The 18,145-nt window shown below is 37.3% G+C and overlaps 1 protein-coding gene across 1 annotated transcript in view; it reads left to right on the forward strand.

Annotated features, from left to right (window-relative positions):
* EPS15L1 (epidermal growth factor receptor pathway substrate 15 like 1) overlaps window positions 1-11,496 on the forward strand; it is a 53,698-nt gene extending 42,202 nt beyond the window's left edge. Inside the window, exons 24-25 of the mRNA XM_019538451.1 lie at window positions 4,147-4,352; window positions 9,320-11,496. Coding sequence (XP_019393996.1) covers window positions 4,147-4,352; window positions 9,320-9,466 — 353 coding nt within the window. The 3' untranslated portion in view covers window positions 9,467-11,496. The remainder of the gene's footprint in view (window positions 1-4,146; window positions 4,353-9,319) is intronic.
* The last annotated feature ends 6,649 nt before the right edge of the window (window positions 11,497-18,145 follow it).

Consider the following 18,145-nt stretch of genomic DNA (forward strand, 5'->3'; position numbering starts at 1 on the left):
GATGCTGCATATTATAAGTTAAAGCAAATTCTGCTATTTCCTGTGTGTTTTATGTGATTTACTTCCAAAAAAGGACAAACAACTGGTCTAATCTCTCTTGTTACATTGATGTATATAAATGTGATTCATTGCTAATTGTGCTAACCTGAAGTGCAACATAAGGCTTGTACAGAAATTACCACAGATACACTTCCACAAGTGAGGCAGAACATGCAACTCCATTCATTAGTGCGTAAAAGGAATTGGAGATAATGGCAGGAGATGTGTGTTCCTTTTTTAATGTCAGCTTGGACTTGCTGAGAAGTGATTGTACATAGTTTTCAAATACAGGTGAACAGTTTATTTGCTTTGTAGGTAAGTAGTGGATATTACTCCATTCAGTGAAGAGATTGTCATTGTTCAACACAACCAAATATTGGTATTTTTTCTAGCCTAGAAGAGAGAGACAAACCATTTAAGTGAATGCATTTCCCTTCGTGTGCATATACATCAATAATAGCTCCCTCCAGATGTACAAATTCTTAGACATCTCTGAGAGTATGGACAAACAAACCTTTTAAGGTGTTTAAAAGGAGAAGGGGAGCTGCTGCTTGGCAGCAAATATCAGCTGTTACAGTCTGGTACATTTGCATGATACTGTAGCAATACAAATTAGCAACATTGACCCTGACTGAAACAAGGTTAATTGAAATGTTTTGCTACACTTCATTGCTACAGAATCATGGAGATGCAACAGATGCGCCTTAACAGGTGATAGCAGAGATATTTGTCATAACTGTCTAAATCCTGAGAAGGACTTTTGCCAAAGTGATCATTTTTCCTACGGAAATGCTGATGGAAAATAGTAAAATTTCTATTGACTATGGATGTTTGTAATGATTTTCTGGTACCATCATTTTTCTAAAATTAAATTAGTGTAATTAAAAACTAGTTTTAAATAGGAACATTTTAAAATAGCAACTTTAAGTTAAGGTTGTAAAACCTATTATATTGTACCATATTGTGTACCATATTATGACTAGCAAATAGTAGTCTACTGTACTGTAGACTAAGTCTCTCACACTTTCTCAGTCTTAATTTTTGAGAACATTTAAAGGAATACTGTAAGTTGTTTTTTTTTTTAAATCATCACTGTTAATGACTTTTTTTGTAGTCTCTGTTTTTGCATAAAGGTGTATGTAACATAAATTTTTCTTGCTTTCATATATCTCAACTGACTTTCTGAACATTTTAATGTATTGTAAGCTGCAGAGAGAAGGGAAATATGATATTTGAAAAGATTTGGTGATTTCTGAAACAAATTAACACTGAAGTGCAGTATTTAAAAAAAAAAACTGCAGAAAAAAACAACTGCAGAAACTTCCTCAGCCTGACGAAGGGCTTTTAAACCCGAAAGCTTGCTTAAAATGTTTTTTTCCGACTACTTAAGTCAGTCTAATAAAAGATATCAGATTCACCCAAAGAACCATGTCTGCTTATTTAAAAAAAAAAATCTCTTTTCATAATAAACAGTGCAAAGAACACTTTAAAAATACTGACATATAAAACCTGCATACAGAAACAGATCCAGGACCTTGCAATCAGGGTTGCAGGGGTAGCTGTACTCTCTGCTTCCACCCTTTTTCCCATCTTCTTCCCTCCCCCTCCTCTCCCACCTGCCACTGCTGCTGTCCCAGGGGTGAGGGGATCTCCAGAGCCACTTCTGCCCAATTTGGACCCAGCTCTGTGGGGGCCAGACTCAGCCTGGAACAACAGCAGCAGTGGCCAGGTTCCCCCTCCCCATGCTTGCTCCTGGGCTGGTGGGGAGCACCCAGGGGGACCAGGGAGAGAGGGGGAAACCCACTTGCCGCTGCTACTGTCCTGGGCTGAACCCATGCAGCCCAGCTGGAGTGGACAAGAGCCTCCCCCCAACAACAGGTCAGTAGGGACAGAGGTGGGCAGAGGGGGGAGGAAGCATGTCTCTGTGCGCCGAGGGGAAGGGAGGGAGGAGGACTTGTTACCTGCTTGGGGACTTTAAATCAAAGTGCCAACTGTTGCTCCTGCTGCATGGTCAGAAATGGGGTGCCCCTGCACCACTGCATCCTCTCTGGATCCACCCCTGCTAGTATACTAGCGTAAACAAGGGATGGTTGTGATAGCCCTATACTATTGCAGCTTGCTAAAATCTGAGGAAAGTCTGTCCTAAAACTGCACTGGGGCAATTAACACCAATATAATGTTTATGCCTGCTCTTACGCTCTTCGCTGCAAACAAGTTAATTAGTGGCTCATTTATCACCTGTTGGTGAGGTGTTATAATAGTCTGGCCTTTGGATTCTGTCTCAGTGGTCTGAAGCAGTAGGTCTTGGACAGCCTCCACTCCTCCTTACTCTTGCCTGGGCGCATGCTTCGGACATCTTGGTGTGATGGTCATAGACCTCTTATGTGTACACCATGATCCTGAGGATCGATGGTTGCCTACACATAATAATAATGCCTAATGCATCAACTGCCGCAGAAGAGAGAACTCTCTGACGACTCCAGATGTCAACATAACTTAGTGAGGTATCGAAGCTTTGCAAATTATATAAATGTTAATGTTGTTTTGTGCTCAGGGCCTCAGATATATTGAGGAATCTTAAAGTATGTTTTGTGTCCTTAGAAATGCTTGGGAACGTAACTAACTTTCTGCCTTTCTGCATTTCAGGTGCAAATAAAGTATGGATTCATAATAAGTTACAGTTAAAAGATGTGGATGTTTCAAACTATTGTTTAAGCTGTCCAAATAGCTCCTATCTTGTAGGGTATGGACACATGTATTTGGAACCATTTCAAAGGGGCAGCAGCTGTTATGTTCTAATCATTATTGTATGCAGACAAGACAAGAAGGGTGCAAATGGAACAAAAACTGCTTCAATTTTAACATTGGATGAAACTAGCTCACATGTGTCTGTACCTGCAGTCATGAACAATGCTTCCAGAGGTGCTGGAAATATTCGTTAGTCTAGGTTTCTTGTTTTTTGCAGTGTCATTAGCTGATAGCTGGAAGCTGTGCTTTCGTAAGTCTTCATAAACTAAGGAAGACATCATCTATGTGGGATGTGTACCAACTAATATATGAAAACAGGGAAGACATAACCTTTACATTTTATGTATCAAGATTTAGATACTGATTTCTGCCCTTTGGAACTTCTTCCTGGATTTCTCTTTACATGTCCTCATGCACTTTTTAATTTACATGCCTTTTATAAACTGGAGGGTTCGTCAGGTATCTGTTTCCCTGAGGGTGCTGGTTTCAGAGGAATTTGTACATCTATCAGGATTAGAGTGTTGAAAGCAGGACAGGGTAGCATCTTAAAGACTAACTTGTTCAGAAAGGCATACACTTTTGTAGGTGGCAGCCTATTTTGTCAGATGCTAACTCTGAATGAGTTAGTTTCTAGGGTGGCACGCTGCCCTGGCTTCTGTCTGATTGTTAGCATAGGAGACCATATCACTTTTTGCTCCAATCTGATTTGTTGTTTTAACTAGGAAAAAAAAAATTATGAATGCTAATTTATATAAAATGGTTACAACATTCAACCTTCACTCACACCACTGAAGTGAACAGAAGTGCTTAGAAGACTGCTCATCAACATGAATGAGGGTTACACAATCAGGGCCTAAGCAATGAAAATAATTATCGTTAGGATATTCACCAGACTCTTCTCTTCTTTGTGAATATGGCAGTTGTGGAGGGATGAAAGAGGCACACACGCATGCACATAGAATCTGTTCTTGGAAATCTGATCTGTTTGGTCTTTAGACATGTTGAAGCACAAGTTCTCTTATCTTCAGCCTAGCAAAGTCAAAATATTAGCCACACTTTTCAAGTATTTCTGAAATGCGTTTATATTTTTATACATGATGATGCATTTATTACTTGTGTTGATAAGTACTGTTTATAAAAGTGGCATTAAGGTAAATTCATGAAGACCAGAACAACAATGGAGACCTTTAGAAATGGTGACAGATGCTATTAAAATAGAATTTATTTTAAAATACCCCCTAACAAATCAATTGTGTGACATTAAAAATGCATGAAGGACAGTCTCCTATTTAGGCGTTTGCATTTTCTATGGTAAGTAACTTCTCCTCCTCTTTTTTTTTTTTCTTCTAAACTTTTCAGGTAAAAGTACTCCTGTAAGCCAGCTTGGGTCTGCAGATTTTACCAAGCCCCATGATCCATTCCAGCCATTTGGGGCTGACAGCAGTGACCCGTTTCAAAGTAAAAAGGGGTTTGGGGATCCATTTAGTGGAAAAGATCCATTTGCTCCCTCCTCTTCAAGTAAAACTTCTAAAGACTCTTCCTTGGGGTTTGCAGACTTCAGCTCTGTAAGTTAAGTTCATTGTCTCTGAGCAAACCACTTTCTGCTCTGCTTGCAGCAATCTCTTGGGTTTTTTGTTTTAACTGCAAACCTACTGTCCACTGGCTTCTGCCTCTTAGTCCCTTCATGCTGTCCCCACTGTTGCTCTGTATGAATAATTCTGCATAAAAAGGCATTATCTCTCAATAAAACAGGAGTTTTGAGTTTGATACTAAACTTTAAAGGATTTATTTGTTTTTTAATTATTTAGTACAGTGTGCCTTTTTCTCCAGTTCTTTGTAGAAGAGTCTTTGTACTGTTTTTGTTGCATGGAGGCTGTCTTGTAATTGATTTATGGGCACCAATGATGTTAAGACAAATCTTCAGAAGCAATTGTGGAAGGTATTTGTACAGCGGTTTCACCATATCCTGAAAAGTATATACTTAAAGGATTCCATAAAGTATATGTACCTGTTTGAAAAAGTTCTGACAATCTCGTCGCAATGTTTTCTGTACGCAGTGGAATGCATATTATCCATATATAAGAGAGAGATTGAAAGCTAGCTATTGAATTTTGTTCCAGGTATTGATTTTTGTAGAGAATCCCTTGTTAGACAAAGCAAACGCAAGCTTGTTTTGTAGGACCAGTATAGTAATGTCCATATGGCATCCTATAGTACAAAATCAAAAGGCCTTACAGCAAAGCCAAGTGCCTTTCAAGGAAGAAATACCAGGATTTAAAGAAGTCTGGCTTTGTTTTCTAGTTTTGGAAGACACGTGGATTTGAACTCATAAATGTAGCAGTAGCTTGACTGTTCTTATGGCTACCATTGGTAAATAGGAAATCGGTTCCATCCACAGCCTCAGGCTTCTTCCTTCTTTCATGTGTTTTTGTTCTACGTTGCGCTGCCATGCAATAAAATCATCGGCTCTATCTACATTCATAAACCTGGTAGACATAGTTCACTGTTCAGTAGGTTTGGGTGTTCTCAAGTTTTATTTTTTTCAAGTCTTATTATTTTTGAAAGTTTTCCCTACTTATATCAGTTTATACTAAATATGTATCATTCCCCTACCTGATATATGGTTAATTGAGGTCCTCTATGAATATCTTGAAATGCCCTCAATACTTTATCTGTGATACTGAAAAGGTCAGATCTCAAAGTAGGCTGTAAGCTTGTACATAATTAGTAAAATTCTGTTGAAAGTCACTGCACAGTTAAAGTCTGTGAATGTATACAAAATGGTAACAATTTATTAATAAAAATAAGACAAAAATCTTGCTTTATTTGAAATTTATTGAATGGCACCTAGTTTCTTTTATTCTTTATGGGGGAAGGATGCAATGGCTGTGCATAAAATGGAATGACTGTTATCCAGCTGTTATCTTATTTGCAGACTACATTTCTTAGCTGGCCGCTGAATAATCTCTAAGTGATATACTGAATGGTTAATGTATATAATTTCTTCTGCTTAAGTTTTACAGTTAAACCCCTGTGCCATTAAGTTTTTAGGAAATACGCATAAATTTTGAAAAGTAAAAAAAAAAAAAACGGAAAAAGTGAGATCTGATTAACAATTTACTACTTGGCTAATTAATATTTTGGTAGCATTTCATTTGGAAAAAATGTAATTAAAAGTTGTTTCATGAAATTTGTTCATTAAAGTCCCCTTTAGAAGTAGAGTTTTGTTTATTTCCCTGTTCTGTTTAAGTATTGCTTACTCTCTGATTATGAACAACACATGATCCTAGGGTCACATTTTATTAATGCCAGACCTGCAAGAAGTCATAGGTAATCCATTTAGCTCCTAAATCAAGAAAGGGACTTCATACATTTACAGTTTGGGTGATCTTTTTTGGAATTTAAATACATTGTTAAGAACAATTCTATTGGCAATGTGTTTTCTGCCCTGAAGTGTGGTTCTGTAGAATCTGAGACTGCCAAATTGGTTAGCTGTCACACACAGAGAAAGCTGAGGACTTTTGTAAGTTTCTGAACAGTTTGGCGTTGGTTGAATTATTCATACGCATAATATTTAAGTCGTATGGCCTTATTTTGGTCTAAAACATGAGCCTCGGGAACTGAAAAAATACATTCTTAGTTTATATTTCAGGTATTTGTGATTTACAACTTCACCTTTCAGGAAAAAGAAAAAAGGCAACATCTCAATAATCTTCAGTCACAGAGAACAGTAACTTTAAAGGAACCAAGAATTCAGAGCTAAGCTCAAAGATTTCTCTTTTATATAAGTTAGTAGCAAAGTGAACACAGTTCAGTGCACTTGGAACTTTGTCACATATTTTACTATTTTACCTTCAGGCTTTAGGGGTTGTACCCAACAAACTTATCGGTAATTATTTTAGCGTTATTTTTAGATCCTTTGTACTAAACTGCAGTGGTAATTGCAATCTATCTGTGCTAATGTATTAACATTTGTATGGATTTTCTTTTTGCTTTATCTTTTCCTGAAGACAGGAGAATGATGCTGTACCAATTTTTCTGTAGCTCAATAAAATGTCCTTTTCTAGACAATTTGCACAAGGACTGATGACAAGATATAATTGGTAAATTATATATTCACCAGGTACATACGTCAAGAATCATGCTTCTGGAGTTGTATATTCCTGCTTGTACTATAAGATAATACTGATCAAACACTAAAAGAGGGGTTTTCTGATAGAAAACTTTGCTGTGAACTGCCTTCATACACTCTCAGTTGGCTTTTCTAACTGTACGATATACTTTTCAGATACATAAGGAATAAATAAGCTTCTTGAAGAAAGTTTTTGAAAATGTGCTTCTTTTACAAACTAAAGAAAATATTAATAAACCTATTTTCCCAACAGTTTAAAAAGTATAAGACACTAGAAGTAATTAGTTGAAATGTGTTACATCTCTAAAATTTCACTCTACATCCCAGCACCAGGCTTTATTTTGAATGGTTAGAGATTGAAACCCTGTCTCCACTGGGTGTGTCCAGACAAGTGCATATATGTGGCTTGCAGTGCTGCAGACCCGTCTGTGGTGCCGCAAACTGTGTGAACTGCACATGCAAGCAATTGCCGCACTGGTAATTAGCAGTATGGCCGGTTTTTTGATACCGGGATATCCTGGTGTCAAAAAATGTGGCACAGCACGCATGGTGGCAGCACGTGCCACCCAAAACTGAAGCCTGGCTGGCCAGAGCCACACTCCAGCTGCCGACCAGGCTCTGCCCACTCAGGTCACTGCTGCTTGAGCCCCGGGAGGCCCCAGGACCCTGGATAAGGCTGCTGGGGCCAGCCCAGGTGCTGGCCCTAGCCTCCCCTACCCCACCTGGGGCAACTTGTGTGCCAGAGTGCATGTGCAAGGGTCTTTTGTGGGGACAGGTAGCAATGGCACAACTATGGGCTGCTGCTACTTGTCCCCAGGGAAATCCGCATGATATATATCAAGTATTAATTTAAATAATTTGCAGAGGAATGGCAACAGAATTTCTTGGTTTAAAAAGTTACCAGGATGCAGTACACTGTCATGAAAGAAACAGTTGCAGTAATAGCTTTTTAGCAGTGACAGCATGCAGTACATAAAAGAAGAAAAGAGCCCACTCTAAAATGCAGTTAGGAATAATAGAGGATTTGGCATATTTATCAAAATTAATTAGCCAAAATTAAATTTGACAACATTTATTTAAAATATAGATATATGAATTCTGGGGAATCTAGAATGTAATAGTAAACTATATAGCTGCAATATTACTTAAAATGGAATACATTTCTTTTCTGAAGCAGTCTATTTAGACAAGAGAGACAAAGTTTGTAAGGGATGGTTCAAAGAAATAAATCAGCAATATATTATGCCTTATTCTCTGTCATGAACTGGAGAGGTGATATTCATAGTTTTATACAGATTTTATTCCACCAAAAATAGAATTTGTAATTTTGTATATAGTCTTCCATTCTAAAAGCCCAAATAATACATTTTCTAAAGATTCCATAAATTATCAAATTGATGTTTAAAGAGTGGAAATAAAGCAATTAGGGATAAATCTTGCAAATGCTTACATATAATTCTGCAACTTTGTTTGTTAGCTGAACAGGGGACCTTCAAGATTAAATAGCAAAACAAATCATTTATTTTATCAGAAGTTAAAATTAAATGCTATTTTAATTGCCAGTAATATCTCTAACTTTTTGTGCAAAAAATAAAGCAAACAGATTTTGCCTATTTTAAAGTGAAACTATACTAAGTCAAAGGCTGATTATTATGGTATAACTTTGAACTTTGTTTCCATTAACTTAAATTAATTCTCTGATAAGCGTGAAGAAGTTTGAGTAGGATACCAAAATGAATTTATTTCTTTAGTATTTGTTGCAAAAGTGATCTGAATAGGTTTTTGCTATTCTGCTGCCTGAAAAAAAAATCTTCACTTATTTTTGAGAGAATTGCAAAATCGGCATTTTACTTTCAATGTGATGGTGTAACTGTCCGCAAATCTTCAGTCTCTGGGTTCATTGTTAGCATGTGTCACCATTTAGAGGAACTGTTGCAGCAGACACTTTGCAGTGTAGTGGCACATCAGTAAACTGCTTCCATTTTTTTACCAGCTAAAAGCTAACAGAATCGTTGTTCACGTGGCTGTAGGCCAACTTCCAAGTATATTTTTCATGTACATGGAGCTCTCCATCCACACAATCTTTTGGCCTCTCTCTTGTGTATAATTGAGATCTGGATGCAGGCAGATCATCATCAACTGGAAGGTTTATATTTCTGATAGGTGAGGGTGCTGAACTCAGTAAACGAATCACAGAATGGAGTGGGGAAACTAGTGGGTGTTTGACTGTATGTGGGCGTATGTTTCCCAATCCAGAAGTTGTAACCTATTTTGTCTTGTTCAGTGGTGGTTATTTTAAATTAATTAAATTTACAGCATGTTGCATATAACTTCTGCTGGCCATGGGTGAATGTCTTGTATATATTAACCATGTTTCCATTTTTTAAAATCTTTTTTTAGTTTGGAAATGAGGAGCAACAGCTGGCATGGGCAAAGCGAGAGAGTGAGAAAGCGGAGCAGGAGAGGCTAGCTCGATTACGAAGGCAAGAACAGGAAGATCTTGAATTGGCTATCGCACTCAGTAAGGCGGATATGCCAGACTCTTAAATACAGGTCTCTGGTTTCATCTCGACCAAGTGAAATCCTTTAAAAGTTTTGGGTTTTTTGTTTTTTGGTTGGTTTGTTTGTTTGTTTTGGGGGGGGGTATTTTTTTTTAAATAAAAATACTAAATTCTTGTTTTACATTGTGAAGTAATTCAAGTCACCTTAAAGTCACAGCATAACAAGACTGATTGGTTTTAGCAGACTGGGCTCTGTGTGGCTTTTCAAGTACATAATGCACAGAAAATGCACTGTATAAAATTGTATTATACTTTCTAGATAAAAGTTACTGCTTGTAAGAAAATTTATGTATGATCCTACGGTACTGAAAACAAAGTTTCTTTATAACGCAGCCAATATTGCACACAGTAGGCTGCAATTCATGAATCTGGCTTTTATTACCTGAATTCCATTGCCATAGTTTGAGGCTGCAGTAGGAAGATTTATAGAAAACAAGTCATAGAGTATGTTTAAAGACGCACACATACTTACTTTCAGTTATCGTTCTTGCATTTAATTATTCATTGTAGGCCAATGAGTATAAAAGCCATCTAGCTCAAAGTCTTGAGAGCAAATTCTGTAAGATTTTTCCATTTTACCAATGAGAGATGCCATATCTTATGAGAAAAAAAATGGATTATTTGTACATTAGATCCATACAAACAAAATTGACTTAGATTAAGTCCCACAAAATATTCTGAATTCAAAGCCTATGAGAGTGAATATTTGTTCTTGATTATTTGCACTGAGATTTAGTTTTTGTAGCTGGCAGTATAGAAGAGGGGAGAGATCCTGATATGGTAAATTGGACAAAGGATGATTCAAGTAGAAAACCATAGGATAAAATATACCTTTACTCATTGGGAAGGATGACTTACAGGAACAGTAGTATTTTGGAATTCTTTTTGTGTTAGATTGGGTAATTTTAATACTTTTAAACCTGATCTTGAACTGTAATCTTTCATGTAACTTTAATTTACCTTCATTTGCTTCAACAGGCAGAATAGAAAACGATTATTTGTATTATCCAATTGACTATGTTACAGTCTCTACCTCAGAAGTGCTTCATTGTGTAGCTGTATTTTTAAATAGTATAATTCTTGAATCCCTTTACTTAGATATGCAACTACTGTATAGAAGCTCTTTTAATTTCAATTGGGCCCAGTTTAGGCAGATTGTATTTGCCAGATGAAATTATTAGCTATTAGTGCAAAAGTTACAAAATACTAATACAACGTATTGGCCTCAAAAGACAGGCTATTCCACTGATAGTGCTAATTAAGCCACTATGTCTAGCTTTTATATTGACTTATAAAGTTCAGTAGGCAGGACACGTGCAGAATGTAGAAGTAATGCAGTGTGTGGTTGTGTTACAGGTATATAAAACGAGTCCTACTGTTCTTTTCTTTAGTTATAGGAACTGCTTTTCATGATTATGACAGAAATCTTAATGTTTTGGTTGCCCTTGCCAAGTAATATGGTTTTATTTGTAAATGTAATAGTTATCTAAGGCCAGTTTTTCAAAATGTCCTTAAGTTGTATATCTATTTGCAGCCCCAATTCTGTACATTATACAACTTGGGTAGGTAACAACATTGTGAATCTCTGGAAGTCTGGGTACGCATTCTGTTTGCTAGAGAATGTGGTATTTCTTCATCTTCTGTAATGTGTTTACATTTTTGTGTGTCTGCTTCATGATTTTATTTTTCCTTTTACAGTGATGTTAGTGCCTATTTATCCTATCAAAATAATCCTCCCCTAATTGCCTTATTCTGGATGTTTTCTTTATACAGAAATGAGAATCAATTTTTTTTTTTTCTGATGAGCAGCCCTCAGCCCTGGAGATGTAATGAAACATTAGTTGTCTCAGGATGATATTGCATTTGTGTTGCAAATAGATTGTAAATTGAGATACGTTAATATTTTGGTCTTTGGACCGTAAATTTGACAAAATTGAAGTCCATTTCAGGGAGGCACCGTTCTGAATGTGAGTGTAACTCCTCTTAATATTAGTACACATGCTGTTGGTCTTAATATTAGTACACATGCTGTTGGGCTTTACGTGTAACTATCTGCAGTTTCGTATTTGATATAATGAGCTGCCCTGAATACAACAGGAGATAATTCTACTATACATGGAGAATCTGACTTAAGTCCCTTCCAACCAAAACCATTTTCCTGTAAAGTACACTATAAGATACTAAGTTATCAAGTCTACTTTTTAAAGATTTGTAATATTGTTCTTTCCATTCAGCCACAGCACTTAAAACTTGACAAGAGCAAATTGGGCCTGCTTGTAGCAGAAGTAATACCTTTTTTTTGTTCTTGTTTTTTTTTGTTTTGTTTTTACAAAGAAAGGAGGATCAATATAGAACACACAGTAAACATCAGTCCTACTATATAGTGATTTAATTTTTTTGAAGTTTTAAAATACCCTATATTCCTTTTCTCAGCCCATCTTATAGTTCAGTCGCACCTCTTTCACTTTTGCTTAGCAAAGATAGTTGCCCCGTGTCTCTGAATGAACTGTTTGTGCAGTTTTGTTGTTGTATTCAGTGTTGTTATTTAGTCTTTCCTTGCATTGTTCTGTCCTGCATACATATTTTTTACACATCTCACACTCTAAATAGATGGGGGAACATGTGATTAGAATGCAGGATAGTTAGTAGAATTATTTGTGTATATGAAACATGGATTTTTTTTTCATTTTCATTAGCTATTTCTACCTTAACAGGGTTTTTCCATTCCTCATGTAGCTGAAAAATCTAATGCTGCTTCAAAGGAATTGCAGTGAGTCCCCTTTGAAAGCACTGGGTAAATACAAAGAGAAGAACATTGCTTGGGATTTACAGCTGCATTACAATACTGTTGTTCTTCCTCCTTCTCCCTTTACAGTTAACAGACTTTTATTATGGATGCTGTTGTCTATAATAATTCCCTCTTTCATCTCTCCTCCAATATATTGTCAACCACACTTGCCTCTGACTCCAGGGTCAAAACACCTGCTTCAAGTTGACAGTGCTTCTTCATTATCCATCCTTAGAAGGTGAATTCTTCTCCCCTGCCATCCAGGGAATAAAAGCATCACTTCTGGAGTACAACAGGCCTGAGGAGTGAAAGTCGCAGGATTTGCCTTAAAGCCCGAATCTTGTTGTAGAAAAAGGGAATGGGGGTGGGGGTGTGAAATGACACTTTTCTCTTCTGCTCAAATCTAAACCTTACCTGCAAAGCCAGTTTATAAAGGATTGCTATTTCTGGATCACTTTTCAGACAATATCACATATGAGACGTGAGCTAAACAGCATGACATTTTCGAAGTTACTAAGTCTCTGAAATCTTTTATAGCTTTATTATTTCAGAGATAACGAGATAATGTTTTTCAAGACAGTCATCGTGAAGTTAAAAGAGTGACTTGATCTAAAATACTAAATAAAAACTTTAATCTTCCCTTCTCAGGTAGAGATTTGGTCAGCCAAATACTAGTAAGAATGATCCAGTAACAAATGATCAATCAAATTAATGGAACAGGAATATGTAAATAATCCATGTACAATCTCAGATGTCCATTAGCTCTAGGCTTATCTGAGATGGCTTTCATTCGGGAGGACAGGGGGAAGATTTTATAAGATTGAAGTCTAGGAAACTCTCTTAAGATCTCTGTGTAATGCCATCTAAAATAATTTTCCCTTGTAGAAAGCAAAAATGTTACCTTCATTCTTGGTTACCCTTATTATCCATTGTTTTAAGTTACTACACTTGTTCTCCTAAGGCAAAAAAAAAACCCAACAAAAATCATTGGAAGACGCTGATCTTCCTTTTATTCTCCAGAATGCAGAAATTCATACCACAAAATAGACTTATTTCAGTTTGGGCAGATCAGTATACAAAATATATAACGTATGTATACATTGTAAGATATACCATTTATGTATATATACACAGTACAATGCATTACATAATTATAGTGTGTGTGTGTGTGTGTGTGTGTATATACTAAACATATGTCTATATATTGCAGCAGTTATATGCTCTGTATATAAAGTGTGCGTATGTGTACGTTCACACACGCAATGAATATGTAGTATATAATTATATGTATAGTCTGTATTTAAGAAGTGTATGTTTATGTCCATTTTTCTTTATGTACATGGAAATTGTGCTACTGTGGTTAGAATTTTAAAATTCTGGTGAACTTAAAAAAAAAATGTTACAATTTCCAATAATTCTTTGTTAGTTTGAAAAAGCGTGTGTGAAGTTGCCCAAATGGACAAGAAACTTGACTGGTATCTCAGATATATATAATCAAGTTAGGATTGAAATTTACATTGTCTTTGTGGTCCTGTAGTGTCTACTTCCACTTAATGGCCATTTCTGATCTCATACAATATACTTGTTTAGTGCTGTCATCTCTCTCCTTTTTTGGGGAGATTAGGCAAGGTTTTTTACTAGCTTTCAATTAAAACATTATTGGCTTTTATGGGCATTGAGGAAGACTTCTTTTTTTAGTCTCTCATCTCCCACATGCGTTGCACAGTCATTCTCTTGTGGGCTTGAACTGTGCTTTTTCTCTATTTCCATCTAAGTTTTTGCCTTAAGAGAAGTTACTGTCCAATGTTGCTGCTTTTGAAAATAAAAATGTAGCTGTTTCTTTCTACTTGGAAAAACTATTAGACTATGCAGTACACTAAATAACCGCAGAGAAGTTTGCTAGACTTCTGTACTAGCGTATAGATGTTGTAATATATTCACCTGCACATTTGAAGTACAGTCAGAGCTGAGCGACTTAGCAACCATTAAATAACAGAGCAACGCTATACAGCATATAAATATAGCATCTTAAAACAGAAAAGACTACTTATTCCAATGAAACTGGACTTCTACAAATTCTGCACTCATCAGACACAGATACTGAATTACCTGTATATTCCTCGCTAGATCAGTGTATACATGTTTCCCACATGAGATTATTGATATATTTTTTTTTTAAGTTCAAAATGTTTTTGTTGTTTTTGTAGAGACTGCCAGTCATTCTACCAACTGGAACAGACACTGGTAAGGGAAGTCTTGGCACTCTCACACCGTTGCTGTTTGAGACTCTTTATATCAAAGTTCTTCTTATGAGGTTTCTGGTTTAATTATTTTTACGCGGGGTAAGTCCTGAGCCCCTGCTGTATTTTGTTTTATCTAGCAAATTCCAAGAATGATCTGTGATAGTACAACACTTAGTCAAAATGATTTTGTCATCTCTGGCTTTGCTAAAAGGCACTGTACTTTCCTTTGATTATTCTTGTAATCCTTTTGGGTTTACTTTCTTTTTTTTTTCCTTGAATAATTTTCCATTAAGAAAAAATTGACCTGTGGACTCTAATCGTACGGCATTTCAGTCCAAATGTTCAGAACCAACACCTCCCTCATCTAGGAATTTCATTCCATTTTTTCCACTTAACTTATTCCTGCCTCTTAGAAACAAAATTTCTATATAATCTCAATGTTGCAGAATAAATTATAACAAAATGATAACTATTTGTTTTGTTCTGCAGTAATAAACTCACTGGTTTATTGCAAGCTATTTCGGTGCCAGTACAGTCAATAGTTACATATTCATTGCATCCTTTTCTGCTAATTTCCTATTCACAACGAACATATTTACCTTTTTTTTGAGTAAGGAAATACTGGTGAAAATTCTGGTTTGAATATGTTGGAATCCTTAAGGTTTTGTTTTAGGATTGAACCAATTAACTCTTCTAATATTCATTGATAAATCTGTTTTATCAGTTAGGATATTGGTTTTAGCAGTGTTGGTGTAAAAGCATAGGGAGACAAAACTCTTGGGGTAGAGGCGATATCTTTTATTAGATCAACTAAATAATCGCAAAAAAAATCTTTCTTTGCAAGCTTTCAGGCCCAAACGCCCTTCCTCAGGCACAGGAGAATTCAAAGATTGTAAAAGTTCTCCCAGATAGAAATGCCTGCTTTGCACACTTACAGAGCAACCTCTTTTAAAATGGACTGTTATACCCAGGGGAGCCCTACTGTCTTGTACCTCCCCTGTGCAAGATGAAGTTTCATTTTTACCTGGGAGAACTTTTACTATCTTTGAATTCTCCTGTACCTGTGGGGAAGGGTGTTTGGGCCCAAAACCTTGCAAAGAGATATTTTTTTTTTGCTACTATTTAGTCAGTCTAATAAAAGGTATTTATTGCCTCTACCCAAAGAGTTTTGTCTGCCTTTTATCAGTTAAGATACTGTTCTTTTTAGTTAAAAGATTTAGAAATAAAAGACCAAGTTGTCAATGCCTCAGTTTAAAAATTTAAATAACTTAATGTATACAGTTCCCTCCACTGACAGAATCCTGATTATGCTGTGTTCCTTTAATGATCCACTTAATATGATTCTGACGGAAGTTACAGCTTAAAACCATGAAAACAAAGTGGAAGTTGCAGCATTTACCTAAAAGTCACTAATCTGTCCAAATATGTACATGATTATATTTATATTTATCCTTTAAATATCATAACGCATTGAAAAAATATTTTAATTTTAACCCAATACGTGTTTAATATAAGAGAAATGTTATTGTTTAATATAATAAATGGAAAAGATTACTTTTTGGAGCTCTGAGACTAACAGTTTTTAATTTTCTTTCTTTTCTTTTTTTTGTCTCTGATTTCACAAACTTTGCTTTGGGTCAAAATTTTGAATCCTATTTAGAATGATGTATTTCTGCTGTATATTTTTTTGGGCTGTTGGCCTGTTCATACTGTTCTTCCCTCCCAGTCTCCCATTTCTGCAAAACACGCTTGACTTGCTCTTTACTTTGAAGATCCCATACCACACCCTTTACAGAAACAGTCTGTGCGCCAAAATGTTAAATATGTAGGGAATTAACATAGGGAGGGGTTAAAGAGAATAACTCTTTGGCCAAATGGAAACACTGAACTGCAAGAAGATTCTACTTCATTCATTTTGATTTGACTCATTTCTGCCATAGACTTGATGAGGTATAGTGGTATGTTAACAACAGATGATTGCAACGGGCTGCATCTGCTGTTTTTGAAATTATTCTCCAGACACATTCTCAGTTTGGGTTTTTGGGAGAGAAGAGGAAGGATTTTGTCTTACTTAATTTAAGACAAAACTTTCAGGGGAAAGTGGACAAGTACCATCCTGGGTTTAACTAGGCATGTCTACACTTGCACTTTAATGCACATTAAACCATGCTTTTTAGCTAACGTGCATTAAAATAGGCTAACGGGCCTTTTTCTAGTACCTCACAATGGAGGTACTACATTTAATGCATGTTATCCTAAAGCGCATTAATGAGTGGATGGATGTGCCCAGCTGAATACCCAGCTCCTAATCTCAACATATAACCATGATGAATTAGGGAAGATCATGGAACTCTATGAAATTCCCATCCCTAGCTGGTGCCCAATATTGTTGGTAGTGCCAGACCCCACCATGGCCTAGTTTATACTATGGAGATTTGGCAGCAGAAATAAACTCCAGTTCTGCTGACAAAACACAGTGTCCACACACCCAAAGAGCTTCTGTGGCAGCAGAACTCTGCTTTCTGGCATCAAAGGACTCCACCCCTGAGCAAGGCGTACATACAAGTGCCAGGACTTCTGCTGGCTGCCCCCCAGCAATAGCTGGCACTTTTGCAGGATGTGCTTGCACAGTTGCTGAGGGCTTGCACCTACTCTGGCAGCCTGTCCCACAATTGAGTGGGTGGCAGGGACAGGGGAGTGGGTGCTTATAGACCAGGCCTAAGCTTTATTCCTCCCTGCAGATACAGAAATAATAGTGCAGTTGCAATGCACAGGTATCAAAAAATCCTCTCCAGGGGAGTACATGAGAAAAGTCACCCAGCATCCTGCCCAGTAGACACTGTTTTGATCTTAATCACTTAAAAACAAAATGTTTGCAACTTCTTCCTTTGTGCTAGGCATTGTCTTTGTGGCACCTAATATGGGACATAAACTGATTGATGTTTGAATCAGAAGAAAACACGTATTTGTTGATCTTATAACATTGTTTATGGAGGCTTCAGCCTTTCCCATCTGTGTTTCTGCACCTCCCTTTGCTATCAGCAACACTGCTTTTGGTCTCTAGGTTTCCATTAATCTTGCTTTCAAGTATGGACCAACAGAAGGAGGTTTATTAAGGCCTCTTAAAAGGAACCTTTTTAGGAAGAGCTTCTGTACCAAGATCATTTTGCTCAGGAATTCAGATTGTCAGTGTTTCTAAGAATGCCTTATCTGTTTCTTCAAGCAAGATAAAAAACCCACAAAAATATTTTGCTGTCCTGCTAGAGCAGTTCTGCAATTGTATCCTGGTTCCCTTGGTTTAGAAATGTCACCTGTACATACAGATGAAGCACGTTCGTGGGCGGGCGCTGACACGGCCTGGACAGAAGAAGCTCGACAGTTTCCGTGCCGGGGCTGACGCCTCCGACGGGCCCGGCCCTTGCAGAGCCACCGGCCGAACAAGGGGGGCGGCGGCGCCCTCCCCAGCGGGCGGGCGGGCGAGACCCGCTCGGCGCGGAAACGGCCCCGGTCCCCGGGTAGTGAGACTTGCTCCGGCCGGGCCGGGCCGGCTCCTCCGCTGCTCCCGCAAAGACCCGCGTGAGAGCCGGGCCGGCCCGGCCGCCAGGCGTCACCCCCGCTGCCCTGCCCGGGCTCC

This window comes from Crocodylus porosus, unplaced genomic scaffold, assembly GCF_001723895.1.
Source record: "Crocodylus porosus isolate Cpor-Errol unplaced genomic scaffold, CroPor_comp1, whole genome shotgun sequence".
NCBI lineage: Eukaryota > Metazoa > Chordata > Crocodylia > Crocodylidae > Crocodylus > Crocodylus porosus.